This window comes from Rana temporaria, chromosome 5, assembly GCF_905171775.1.
Source record: "Rana temporaria chromosome 5, aRanTem1.1, whole genome shotgun sequence".
In the NCBI taxonomy this organism is placed as follows: domain Eukaryota; kingdom Metazoa; phylum Chordata; class Amphibia; order Anura; family Ranidae; genus Rana; species Rana temporaria.
In genome coordinates, this window is record NC_053493.1 from 310,748,072 (window position 1) to 310,762,426 (window position 14,355).

At 43.6% G+C, this 14,355-nt stretch overlaps 1 protein-coding gene across 1 annotated transcript in view; it reads left to right on the forward strand.

The window, feature by feature from the left end:
• The window catches only part of RNF125 (ring finger protein 125), a 36,276-nt gene that overhangs the window by 278 nt on the left and 21,643 nt on the right, over nt 1-14,355 (forward strand). The window contains exon 1 of the mRNA XM_040354115.1: nt 1-181. This exon is cut by the window's left edge and continues 278 nt beyond it. Coding sequence (XP_040210049.1) covers nt 48-181 — 134 coding nt within the window. The 5' untranslated portion in view covers nt 1-47. The remainder of the gene's footprint in view (nt 182-14,355) is intronic.

Below are 14,355 nucleotides of genomic sequence, written 5' to 3' on the forward strand. Positions count from 1 at the left end.
CCCCGGACACTCTCCATACACTTTCTATACACTTCTCTCCCTCCACCATGGGATCGGTGCTGAGCAGCGAAGGAAGCCGGGAGCACAAAGCCCCGGTTATAGAAGACCCCAATCCCAACTACGACTGTGCCGTGTGCCTGGAGGTCCTGAACCGGCCGATGAGGACTCGCTGTGGCCATGTGTAAGTGACCTGGGTGGGTGATCGCCCCCGGGGGGCAGTTCTGTGTTCTCCAGTCCCTGGGACAAGTTGTGTGTGTTCCGTACCCCCTTTCCTGTCCCCGATCTACCGGTCAGACTGGTGATGAGGAATGTCTTTGTGTGTGATCCCCATCCTCACCAGATGGCCTCTTTGTTGTGGGCAGGAGATGGGGGACCCCCTCCATACATCTGACCTACATTCCCTTCTTCCTTCCCAGGTCCCAGCAGAACACAGATCCTTCCCATGTCATCAGGAAACCCCCAGATTCACATCGATGACATCTGTGTGTGTGTATACAATGTACATAGCCTTCCATCTCTAAAGGACTATTCCACTGTCACCTGTCACTGGGTATCAGCAGAGATAAGATCTGCAGGTCTCCTCCTGCTACTGTATGTGTGGAGCTACAAAAGAGGTCAGAGGCAACATTTTCAGAATTAGCCTTTCCTCTAGAGGAATACGTTTTCAGAATTAGCCTTTCCTCTGGAGGAATACGTTTTCAGAATTAGCCTTTCCTCTGGAGGAATACGTTTTCAGAGTGAGCCTTTCCTCTAGAGGAATACGTTTTCAGAGTGAGCCTTTCCTCTGGAGGAATACGTTTTCAGAGTGAGCCTTTCCTCTGGAGGAATACGTTTTCAGAATGAGCCTTTCCTCTGGAGGAATACGTTTTCAGAATGAGCCTTTCCTCTGGAGGAATACGTTTTCAGAGTGAGCCTTTCCTCTGGAGGAATACGTTATCAGAGTGAGACGTTCCTCTGGAGGAATACGTTTTCAGAGTGAGCCTTTCCTCTGGAGGAACACGTTTTCAGAGTGAGCCTTTCCTCTGGAGGAATACGTTATCAGAGTGAGACGTTCCTCTGGAGGAATACGTTTTCAGAGTGAGCCTTTCCTCTGGAGGAATACGTTATCAGAGTGAGCCTTTCCTCTGGAGGAATACGTTTTCAGAGTGAGCCTTTCCTCTGGAGGAATACGTTTTCAGAGTGAGCCTTTCCTCTGGAGGAATACCTTTTCAGAGTGAGCCTTTCCTCTGGAGGAATACGTTATCAGAGTGAGCCTTTCCTCTGGAGGAATACGTTATCAGAGTGAGCCTTTCCTCTGGAGGAATACGTTATCAGAATGAGCCTTTCCTCTGGAGGAATACGTTTTCAGAGTGAGCCGTTCCTCTGGAAGAATACGTTTTCAGAGTGAGCCGTTCCTCTGGAGGAATACGTTTTCAGAATGAGCCGTTCCTCTGGAGGAATATGTTTTCAGAATGAGCCGTTCCTCTGGAGGAATACGTTTTCAGAATGAGCCGTTCCTCTGGAGGAATACGTTTTCAGAATGATCCGTTCCTCTGGAGGAATACGTTATCAGAGTGAGCCTTTCCTCTGGAGGAATACCTTTTCAGAGTGAGCCTTTCCTCTGGAGGAATACGTTATCAGAGTGAGCCTTTCCTCTGGAGGAATACGTTTTCAGAGTGAGCCGTTCCTCTGGAAGAATACGTTTTCAGAGTGAGCCGTTCCTCTGGAGAAACACGAATTCAGAGTGAGCCGTTTCTCTGGGTGAAAACATTTTCAGATTAGTTATAACTTTATATACAGTAGTATATGCAACAGGTAGTTATAGGAAGTTGAAAAGTTCTGATTTGGTTAAAGTATATTTGTAGCCAGTTTTGGACGGGGCAGATAAGGGTTAAAACCTCCCACCGGGTTTATTTTATGCTGTTTGTGTATTGTTGGGGACATTTCCCTTCACTTCCTGTCCAGGAGATGCAACAGGAAGTTGAAGGAAATCTCCTAAAGTAATGGGAAAGTCCCCTCTAAGGCCTGTTTTACCTGAGCACCGCCTGATGGGATCAGCAGAGGATTCTGAGTAGAATGGAAACTTTGCAGACCCATGTTAGATCTATGGACAGCCAGATGTCAATGGACTTTGTTTACATCCCTCACGTTTAGGCCGGAAAATACAGAAAATACCTAATCAGAGTTAGGCTGGGTTCACACTACTACACTACTTTCATCCTACTTTGCTCTGTGTTCAATGTTTCCCTATGAGAGCGTCTTGTAGTGTCCTACACAAGTCGGTCCGACTTTGACAATGCTCCCTGTACTACTTTTGGTCCTACATTGATCCTACTTCAGGCCCATTGAATATCATTGAAGTCGGACCAAAGTAGTATCCTGTTCATGAAAGTAGGATGTATGTAGGACCAATGTAGGATAAATGTAGGACCAATGTAGCAGAGCAAAGTAGGATGAAAGTAGTGTAGTAGTGTGAACCCAGCCTTAATCAGATGTTCCATCCAGCTGCACATTGATAGATTAATGGTGACCTCAATTTTCTTATCAAAGTGTGATTAGATAAAAATTATCAAATCTGCAAACAATGAAACGGTCATAACTTCTCTCCTAATCAATCTCACACTTAATTTCTAAAAGTGTCAACTAGGGCTGCAACTAACGATGATCTTCATAATCGATTAGTTGGCCGATTATTGTTTCGATTAATCGGATAATGGCCTATAAAAAAAATTAGCATTTAAAAAAAAAAAATTTGGGCCAATTTGTTGTTGGGCAGATTACAAAACACAAATTGCTGCAAAAACACATTACATGCTTTTCTGCAGCTTCTCCATTGAAGTGTATTGAACCAAAAAAAACAAATAGCACCGTTTTGAGTTAAAAGTCCTCGCCCTTTCCAAATACGCCGCAACTGAAAAAAAATCATGGATGTGAACGTGTCCCATAGGAAAACATGTAAATGAACTTTAGTGTGTTTCTGCAAAATGCACCAAAAAACAAAGGTGTGACCCCAGACCTGAGAGGTTTAGTAACATAATGGGGTTAAAAAAACAAAAATAAGTACAAAAAGAGCAAATAATTGCTACTGTAAGGGGTTCATTTTTTAAGATGGGACAGTGAAAGTAATATTTACAGTAGCGATTTGCTTTTTTGTACTATAAAGGGCTAATTTTAGTTTTTTTAACCCCATTGTGTTACTGGCCGATTAATCGATTATAAAAATTGTAATCGATTAATTTCACAATCGATTAGTTGTTTCGGCCCTAGTGTCAACAATGTATCTTGGCCTAGGCCAGTGATGGCGAACCTTGGCACCCCAGATGTTTTGGAACTACATTTCCCATGATGCTCATGCACTCTGCAGTGTAGTTGAGCATCATGGGAAATGTAGTTCCAAAACATCTGGGGTACCAAGGTTCGCTATCACTGGCCTAGGCCAACAAGGCCCAGGCCTAGGGAAGCATTTTGCAGGGGGGGCAGCACGGAAAGAGTCCCCGCCCGCTTGTGCCCAGGCCTAGGGCAGCACAAAACCTAACTACACTACTGGATTGTGTTTAAAGTCAGTTGGCCAGGATGGAATATTATTGATTGTTTTGTATCAACCTGCTACATTGAATTACTTTGTTAAAAAATTAAAATGTATTTCGATCACTCAGATTATGAGAATGTATGGTGGAAACAAAAGTGCAATCAATGACTTAGTACAATTATAACTTATGATCTTATTCTAACTGTTAAAGGGGTTGTAAAGGTTCGTTTTTTTTCTTTCTAAATAGGTTCCTTTAAGCTAGTGCATTGTTGGTTCACTTACATTTTCCTTCCATTTCCCTTCTAAATGTTTTTTTTTTCTTTGTCTGAATTTCTCACTTTCTGTTCCTCCTCAGTAAGCTTGCCCCATCATCTGGCTGGGGGTTAGTCAGCCAGAACAGCTTACTGAGGAGGAACAGGAAGTGAGAAATTCAAACAAAGAAACAAAACATTTAGAAGGGTAAATTGAAGGAAAAGGTAAGTGAACCAACAATGCACTAGCTTAAAGGAACCCATTTAGAAAATAAAAAACGAACCTTTACAACACCTTTAATCAAGATCCATTTATTTATGTGTGATATATCAGTTCAATAGAATGTTGACTATGAAATCAATTATTCCTATTGAAAGAGATTAATCAGAATAAAATGATCATTTATCAAAGTATGAATTTCCACCATAGCATGAATTTCTGATCAGGTCCCCCTGAAAAACGTATGGGTGGCTCTGATTGGACCGCTTATGTAAAAGGTCCTTAGATAGTTGTCCCACAGACAAGTGTCCCCATTGGAAGATTTCCTCTTATCTCTTGCTGCAGCGACAACTGTAAGACCCCTTTCCCACTGGTGCTGTGTTCGCAGTAAAGGGATTCGTAAAGTAAAGGGAAAAGTAAAGGGATTTGGACGCTAGCCGGGCGCTTTTAATCCCAAAGAAGGGGTTGAAAATTCCTGTGTTGCTGTGCTTCTGAAGCGCTTTGGAAGCTCTGCCTATCCATTATAATGGGCAGGGTGTATTGGGAGCATTAAATACAGCGCTTCCAACTCGCCCCAAAGATGCTGCTTGCAGGACTTTTTGGAACGTCCTGCAAGCGCACCGCCTGAGTGTGAAAAGTCACACTTGAATGAATGGCAGGTGGTTTTCAGGCGCATAGCAGAGGCTATTTCCAGCGCTAAAGCACCTGAATACCGCCCCAGTGTGAAAGGGGTCTTAGGCTCCAGTCACAGCTGCATAGGCTTCCATCTTCACCCGGTCTTCCTTCCAGTTTCATGGGCTGCCGCTTGAATGGTTCACGGTCACAGCACAGAGCTATGAGGGAATGGAACTGGTATTGCGTTTCTTCAGAGCGCATGCGCCGGTGACGTCCCCGGCTGCCGACCAGGTGAATATCTCCTAAACGGTGCACATTTAGGAGATAATCATTTAACCTACAGGTAAGCCTTATTACTATACAGGATTTATATAACGACAGTTTACGCACTGCTTTACAACATAATTATAAGCTTACCTGTAGGTATAAATTTAAATCCTGCGTTTACTAGTACCACTTTAACCACTTAAGGACTGGCTCCTGCACATATACGTCGGCAGAATGGCACGGCTGGGCACATGTACGTACAGGTACGTCCTGTACTAGTACCCAGCCGTGGGTCGCGGGTGCGCGCCCGCGACCCGGTCCGAAGCTCCGGGACCGCAGGACCAGCGGACCCGATCGCCGCTGGAGACCCGCGATCGGTCCCTGGAGCTGAAGAACGGGGAGAGCCGTGTGTAAACACGGCTTCCCCGTTCTTCACTGTGGCGGCTGCATCGATCGTGTCATCCCTTTTATAGGGGGACACAATCGATGATGTCACACCTACAGCCACACCCCCCTACAGTTGTAAACACACTTCAGGGAACACATAACCCCAATATAGCCCCCTTGTGGTTAACTCCCAAACTGCAACTGTCATTTTCACAATAAACAATGCATTTTTTGCTGTGAAAATGACAATGGTCCCAAAAATGGTCCGAAGTGTCCGCCATAATGTCGCAGTCACGAAAAAATCGGTGATCGCCGCCATTAGTAGTAAAAAAAAGAAATGAATAAAAATGCAATAAAACTATCCCCTATTTTGTAAACGCTATAAATTTTGCGCAAACCAACCGATAAACGCTTATTGCGATTTTTTTTATACCAAAAATGGGTAGAAAAATACGTATCGGCCTAAACTGAGTAAAAAAAAAATGTTTTTTATATATTTTTGGGGGATATTTATTATAGCAAAAAGTAAAAAATATTGAATTTTTTTCAAAATTGGCGCTCTATTTTTGTTTATAGTGCAAAAAATAAAAACTGCAGAGGTGATCAAATACCACCAAAAGAAAGCTCTATTTGTGGGGGGAAAAAAGGATGCCAATTTTGTTTGGAAGCCACGTCGCACGACTGCGCAATTGTCAGTTAAAGCGACGTAGTGCCGAATCGCAAAAAGGGGCAAGGTCCTTTAGCTAAAGGGGCAAGGTCTTAAGTGGTTAATTACACCCATGTGAACGAGGCCTACATTTTTTAAATTTTGCTTAATTTCCCTCTCAGTAACAATCGTCACCGGTACAAACAGGGAAGATAAATCTCCCCAATGGGGACACCAATAAAAACCTGACAGAGAATCGAATCTTTCCCGCTCTATGAAAATGTTCTTTTGTCTAGACATAAACTTTTATGCCTCATGAACACAGGGCATCTCTCCTAGAGCCTTTCCTCCTGGCAGCAGCGTTTGGTAGGAAAAACATTTGTAACCGCTTGTAAATGGTAATAATTTATTCTGGCCACTTAACTAAATGAATGATTAAGCGCTTGAAGCGACTAGCATTAATGCATGTTTACACACATCAAGCATATTTTCTCTCAAAACTCTTCTGCTCCTGGACACACCAGCAGTGACGTTTTTTTTCCCCCCTCTTAACGCCTCTGTGTTCATGGACCCATAGGATAACATGAAGGGGCATTTAGAGGCAGATAAAAAATAACAACGTCCAGTATGCATGAGGCGTAATATAATTTGTACTAATGGAGATTTATCTCAGATTATCCTCGCAAGAAAACACTCTTTGTTTATGTACAGTGGCTATCTGTGTCCTCAGCTAGCAGGGAGTCCTCCACACAGTGTTAGGCCCCGCAGGGCTCCTCCACCTCATAGGCCCCTGTCTGTATTTGCGGTCACTGAAACAAATGAGTTTTTTGTGAAAAGCCAAGTAAGCTCTCCGATAGAACAGCTGCTGTGTCCATCCTGTTGACATATTCCACAGGTATCATGTTGCAGATGATTTGTGTGAATTTCCTTTCAGCTTGCTTTAAATGAGATGGCTGTTAAAGCAAGGAAATGACATCAGATGAAGAAAAACATGGCCGGTTTCCTGAAGTAAAACAATGAGAGTGGGAGAACAGCGTGACTAAGGGTGATGCCATAGAAATGAATATGAATATTGTGTTATGGGAGGACTGGAGCACAAAGAGCCCAGCCACATGGTGCTTTGTTTATTCACATTCATTACAAAGCGTATGCGCAAGGCCTGCAGCTTGGCCTGGGAGATGGCTGACAAGATCACTGTTTGGTTTGTCTGCTTACAGTATTGAGGGGTAGAGCAGATTGCATGGACAAATTCCTGTAAACGTGACATGACACACTTCGGTCTTCATGTGTTTAGCTGGCGATAGTTTGTCTTTGTGTCTCAGTGCTGGCAGCCATAGTAGAAAAAGAAAATGAGCAGTCAGAGAGGTTAGTTCATCAGAGCTGAGCTTACTGAAGGTTCACATTGATTCCATTTGGCATGCAATTTGACATGCATTAAGGTGAAAAAGCATGAGGGTTTACAACCCCTTTAACTAAAAAGAAGTGAAGGAGCCAGATGGAAAATGTTGTCTAAACTGTTTGACAGTTTCTGGTGGCAGAGCACTGCGAGATTCGTCCATAGCATGAATGGAAGAATCTTTTAGTCCGTTTTAGTTGGCCTACATGCTGAAGGAAAAATAAATCTAAGCGTGTATGGCCAGCTTAAAGCCTTATTAACGCTCGAGAAAAGAAACTCAAAAGTGTCCCTAGGAGCTTTTAGCCACAATATGGTAGTATGCACCACATATTGGCATATTGTGGCAGAACAACCCAGCAGGTGTTAATTTTCCAGTCTTTTATAGGCTCTTCCATCTTCTCCTGGTTTTCCTTTTTGGTTCAGACTCTTTGGCCACTTGATTGGCTGGGCCACAATCATATCACTCCAGCGTATGTGCCTAAAAGTCACATTGGGGGTTATCTGCGAAAGGCAAATCCAGCGCAATTTTGACTTGAAATTGCGCTGGATTTGCCTTTCGCAGATAACCCCCAATGTGACTTTTGGGCACGTACGCTGGAGTAATAAAGTGGAAGTGCAGTCGCTGTAAATCTGAGGGGTAGATCTGAAAGGAGGGGAAGCTCTGCTGATTTTATTATCCAATCATGTGCAAGCTAAAATGCTGTTGTTTATTTTCCTTGCATGTCCCCCTCGGATCTACAATGACTGCACTTCCAAGTGCACTTTCAGTGCAATTTCAAGTGCACGTTCAGTGCAATATCAAGTGCACTTTGCACTTGTAGTGCAAAGTGGATTTGCCTTTAGTAAATAACCCCTATTGTCTCTGCACAGAGAAGTGCCATAGATGTATCCCGAGCTGCATACATGCGGCTCAGTGTACACAAACACAGACAGGCAGGGAAACGTGTTAGTGACAGACGATGGCAATAAGGCCTCTTCTGACGATCCTACCTGTCAGCATTTTTTAGGTTGCACTTTTAGGAGGACAGCTTGCTCTAAAGGCCAGTCAGGTCATGCCTTCAGGAAGAGAAGTCACCTCGAGCCTATGGGCAGCTTAAAGTGGACCAGAGTAAAAAGTTCACCCAAAGTGGGTGTTAAGCCCCCCCCCCTCTTAATGCCAATGCAATGCAAAAGTATTTAGGAAAGTAAGTCCACTTACCCATATCAAAAGCCATAATTTTTAAATATATGATCTTTGGTGGCCCACTTCTTCTTCTCTGCCAGCCCACTGATGATGTTCACACTTTATCTGTAGTGTAATGATGTATTATGCATGCGAAAGATGAGGTGAACAATCTCATCTGCCTCATTATGTTACCACAATACTCGCCAACAAAAAGCCTGAGATCTCACAAGGGCTTCCTGGAAGGTACTGGTAACGTAACCTTCCCAGGGGGCATCTGTGAGGTCAGGTGCTAAGTCCCTGGTACATAAAATTAAATGAGAATGGGGATTACACAAAGGCAAGTAAAAGCAAAAACTTTTTTTTTGTTTTAGGAACTGACCGTTGGATGCACATCGGCATACAAAGGACATGCTTCTGTGAGGCATGGAGATAACTTTTTTTAGTTCTAGAGCTGCCATATCTGAGTAGCCCCAGACTGAATATCCTCATTCATATCTCTTAGTAAGACTTCACAAACATAGATTAGCATGCAGCAGGATAGAAGACATGGCGGATCACATGACATGAGCTTTGGGTTACTTCATCAGTGCTATGACCTTTTCCTGTAGCGATGTTACAGTGTATCATTGCTAGCTGCAAGGACAACAGGATGTGTTCCCAGTGGTTTACAGAAGTGAAACCTTGTATAAACAATGTCAAAACAGATACTTGGGAGTAAAACACAAATCTCTAGATTTTGAGAGTAACTTGGTTTGAAAGTGTTTTGCAAGATGAGCAAAATGTTTAAATAAATTTTGCCTTGATATACAAGCGATGTCTTGATATAAGAGTAGCGTCATGTCACAACTGAGTATACAAAAGAACAGAGGGGCCCTTTCACACGGGCGGAGCAGTAATGATCCGCTCCGTGTGTCTGCAAAAGCTCAGCGGGGATCCTCCGTAAAATCCCCGCTGAGCTGACAGGGCGGTCCCCGCACACTGTGCAGGGACCGCCCTGTCTTTCCTCCGCTCTCCCCTATGGGGGATCGGATGAACACGCACCGTATGTCCATGTTCATCCGATCCGGCAGACGGAAGAAAAATAGGATTTTCTTCCGTCCGCAAATGCGGATCTTTGCGGAGGTGGACGATTACGGGTGTCAGCGGATGGTCATCCGCTGACACCCGTAATCACATAGGGACCAATGTATGTCCCGTTTTCATCCGCAACGGACGGATGAAAATGCGGACATACGGTCCGCACGTGTGAAAGGGCCCTAAGTGTAGCAATATGGTTACATTTAATGAAGGTACAACATTTAGCAACTTACTGCTACACTTAGGCCTTGTACACACGGCCGAACATGTCCGATGAAATCGGTCCGCGGACTGTTTTCATCGGACATGTCTGCTGGGAGGTTTTGGTCTGATGTGTGTACACACCATCAGACCAAAATCCCTGCGGACAGAGAACGCGGTGACGTATACAACACCGACGTTCTCTGACACGGAAGTACAATGCTTCCACGCATGCGTCGAATCAATTTGGCGCATGCGCGGGATTTCGGGCCGCTGGTTATACGTCATAACCAGCGGACATGTCCGATGAGTCGTACTAACCATCGGACATGTCCGACGGACAGCTTTCCAGCGGACAAGTTTCTTAGCATGCTAAGAAACTTTTGTCCGCTGGAAACCTGTCCGCTAGGCCGTACACACCAGTTTCAGCGGACATGTTCGGTCGTGTGTACGAGGCCTTAGAGGTGCCTCTCTTCTCTTTTATACCCTGTAAAAAAATGCTTTGATATACAAGTGCTTTGGATTACAAGCATGTTTCTGGAACTAATTATGCTTGCAATCCAAAGTTTTAACCCTTACCAATCTTCACAATCCCTTTGGATTTTTTTTTTTTTTTATTGCTAAGACTAACCTGTTAAAGCGGAGTTCCACCGATTTAAGACTTCCTCCCCGCCTCCTGTTTGTGAAGCTGCTTTTGCGGAGGAAGGGGGGAGCGGGTACCTGATTTTGAGAGCTACCTGCTCCCACTTCTGTTGCAGTCGCCTTAGGCTTGGTTCACACTTCTGCGACTTGGGATCTGACTTGTGAGACCCCAAGTCTCATGACATGTGAAATCCCATGTTAGTCAATGAGAGCTGTCCTAATTAGTACCACTGAAGTCGTTTTGACTTTAGAAAAGGTTCATATATACTACTTCAAGGTGACTTCTGTCCTCCAAGTATGATCCTTATCTATATTGATGTGATTTGGATCCTATATTACAGGAAGATTACTCGGGCATTCCCAAAAGCCGCTTCTAAAAACGCATCAAAGTAGTGCTCAAATCGCCAGGAAATCACCTGGCAAAGTCGCACTGTAAGTGTGGCGATGTGAACTGAGCCTAAAACCTTTCCACTTTCACTGGCATGTGTGTAGTAGGTTATTTTCGTTCAGGCTGAAGGCTGATCAATAATAATCTAACAGACTACTTCATCTATGCTATACAGTGTAGATGGACGAATCTTCCACTGCAACTATTGTATTCTGACAGCCAGCACAAGTGGCTGTCAGAATACCCAAACAGCAACTGCATCTGATTGGATAGAGCTGCCATGAGACAATTTTCTTTCTGCCTCCTTCGATTTCAGCTGATGGATATTGGGCAGGAGGGTGGTGACAGGGTCACCTAGGAGCAATTTGCCCAGGTCATCAGGAACCAGACGACATTTACATAAACTCTAATGCCGCGTACAGACGGTCGTTTTATGCGATGTAAAAAAACTACATTTTCTGTGAAGTAAAAAACGACGTTTTTGAAACTTCAATTTTCAAAAACGACGTTGCCTACACACCATTGTTTTTTCACAATGCTCTAGCAAAGCAAGGTTACGTTCACCACGTTTTTTCCATTGAAGCTCGCTTCATAACTAGCTTCTGGGCATGCGCGGGTTCAAAGACTTCGTTTTAAACGTCGTTTTTTGCTACACACGGTCACGGTCTGTGACACAAAAAACGACGTTTTGAAAAACGACACATAAAATTGAAGCATGCTTCAATTTTTTTTTTGTCGTTTTTTACAAGACATAAAGCGACGTTTTCCCCCACACACGGTCAATGAAATTGCCGTTTTTAAAAACGTCGTTTTTTTTACATCGCATAAAACGACCGTCTGTACGCGGCATAATGCCCCGTACACACGATCGGAATTTTCGATGGGATAAAATCTGATGGAATTTTCCGTCTGAATTTTGTTCAAGCTGTCCGTTTTGGACGTTCAGAATTTGGTCTGACAGTGTGTATGCAACACACTGTCAGACTAAATTCCGACCGTCCAAAACGCGGTGACATAAAACACGACGACGAGTTGAGAAAAATTAAGTTCAATGCTTTCAAGCATGCGTCGACTTGATTCTGAGCATGCGTGTTTTTTTTTCTCCGTCGGAGTTCCACACAGACGATCGGAATTTCCGATAGCATTTTTTTCCATGGGAAAAAAATAAAACATGTTCTATTTCTGAACTCCGACAGAAAAAAGTCTGATGGGCCCACACACGGTCGCAATATTCCGACTGTGTGGGCACCATTGGACATTTTTCCGTCGGAGTTTAGAAATAGAACATGTTTTATTTTTTTTCCGATGGAAAAATATCCTATTTCTAAACTCCGATGAAAAAAAGTCAGATGGGGCCCACACACGGTCGGAATATCTGATGAAAAAATTCCGTCTGACTTTTGTCATCGGAAATTCCGATCGTGTGTACAAGGCATAAGCGTTGAATTTCCTTTCCATATCTGTTATTCACATTTACATAGTGTGTGGCCAGCTTTAGTTTAGTTGCAGAATGTTCACAGGTAGATTGTGATAGTTGCTAAAATATGCCATAATTTACCAACATATTAGACTTGAATCCCAACCACTGCCTGGAGTTTTGCCTTTAGTTCTACATCAAAAGTATAACCAAGTTCTGACGTTATGTGTTGTGATGGAGATTGCTTCGGTAACAGAAGACACCAAGAACGGGTGTGATGGGACCTCCAGCCGGACTCGCCGATAAAACCTGCAAATCAAAGCATCAGCCTGGTGGGGTTTTTCAATCCATTATCTAAAGTAGGTTATAATAAAAATCCACATGCAGTCATATCAACCAATCTAATTCCAGCTGTAACTCCTGTAGTGTCATTGGACACTGTAATGCCTCATACACACTACAAGTTTTTTTTCAAGTTGGATTCTATGAAAAAAACCTGACAGCTCCGGTCAGAGTTGCTACACTAACCACCTGAAGTTAGGACAGCGATCTCCCCTGCTGAGCAGGGAGACGCCATTGGCTGAGAGCGCTGATCGGGAATCAGTCAGCTGCTGGTTTTCCAAACGGCCGGCTTCTGTTGGACAGACCGACGTACACACAGTCCGAATGTTGGATTTATTTTCTTATTGAACCGGCTGATGTCTCCCGACGTTCTGCCCGTGTGTACGGGGCTTTAGAACATCACAGACACTTCTCCCCAGTTCTAGACATCTCACACAATGCTTAAAAGTAATGGTGGGCTGATATAGATTGTCCAAAGATAATCTTCTTGTGAACAGCCTTTAACATCGGATATGAAAGGCGCTTCTCAAAGCTTGCAGTTGAAAACAGAGGTGTGAATACAAACAAGGGCTTGTCACCACATACAGAACTTTGTATCTGTTTATCTGTCACCAACACTGAAGGGGATCTGCAAACATTGGCTCATGGTATTAGAGAGGTTTATTCCAATTTGATCATTATGCTTGGAACATTCAGAAACACTTTGTTCTTTCAGTATGTTCATAATCTGATTATTCCGTTAAAAAATAAGTCATGTAATGTGGCTAAATATAAATGTGAATGGAAGCTGAAAAAGTCAGCCATAGGGGGTAGGGCAGCCATTAACTATGTATCGAAGTCAGCATTTGCATTTTACAGCACACCAGGTTGGGGGGGCACCTGAGGGGGGCGGTTTTGGATTACTGATGATACTTCCAAGAGTTTTTAATTGAGAACTTAAAGTGGGAGTTCACCCGAATTTTTTTTTTTAACCTTAGATTGATGCTTACTTTGTCAAGGGGAATCGGGTAGTTTTTTTAAAATCGAAGCCGTACTTACCGTTTTAGAGATGCATCTTCTCCGCCGCTTCCGGGTATGGTCTTTGGGACTGGGCGTTCCTACTTGATTGACAGGCTTCAGACGGTCGCATAGATCGCGTCACGAGTAGACCAAAGAAGCTCTATACGGCGCCTGCGCACCGACGTTCAGCTACTTTCGGAAAATCGTGACGCGATAGATGCGACCGTCGGAAGCCTGTCAATCAAGTAGGAACGCCCAGTCCCACAGCCCATACCCGGAAGTGGCGGAGAAGATGCATCTCTAAATGGTAAGTACGGCATTGATTTTAAAAAAACTACCCTATTCCCCTTGACAAAATGAGCATCAATCTAAGGTTAAAAATTAACTTTTCGGGTGAACCTCCACTTTAACAAATTAAAACAAGCCACAACCTCAAAAAACATACAGCTAGGTTAAAGTGTACAAAACATCTGTCTGGTTTCTCAGTAGTTAGAACAGACTTCCACTGCAGAGGAATTAAGCTGCATGGTACCAAGCAATGTTTATGTTCTCTCTGGATCCCTATACAATACAAATCTTGTACCCAGAATTTTTAAAATGATGGCTGTCGTCATCCCTGGCCTGGACCTTGTACCCGGGACACCGCTTGTGTGGCCGTTTCACAAAAAACCGAATTACTATAGACAGCATACACACTGCTTGACCCTATGCAAGTTGCAGAACTAAGAACTTGGTTCATCTACATATGAGGTCAGTAGTAACATTGGTAAATTTGTTGAGGAGCGAGTTTTGAGTCAAAGAAAGGACATGGGGATGAATAAGACCCTATTCTTA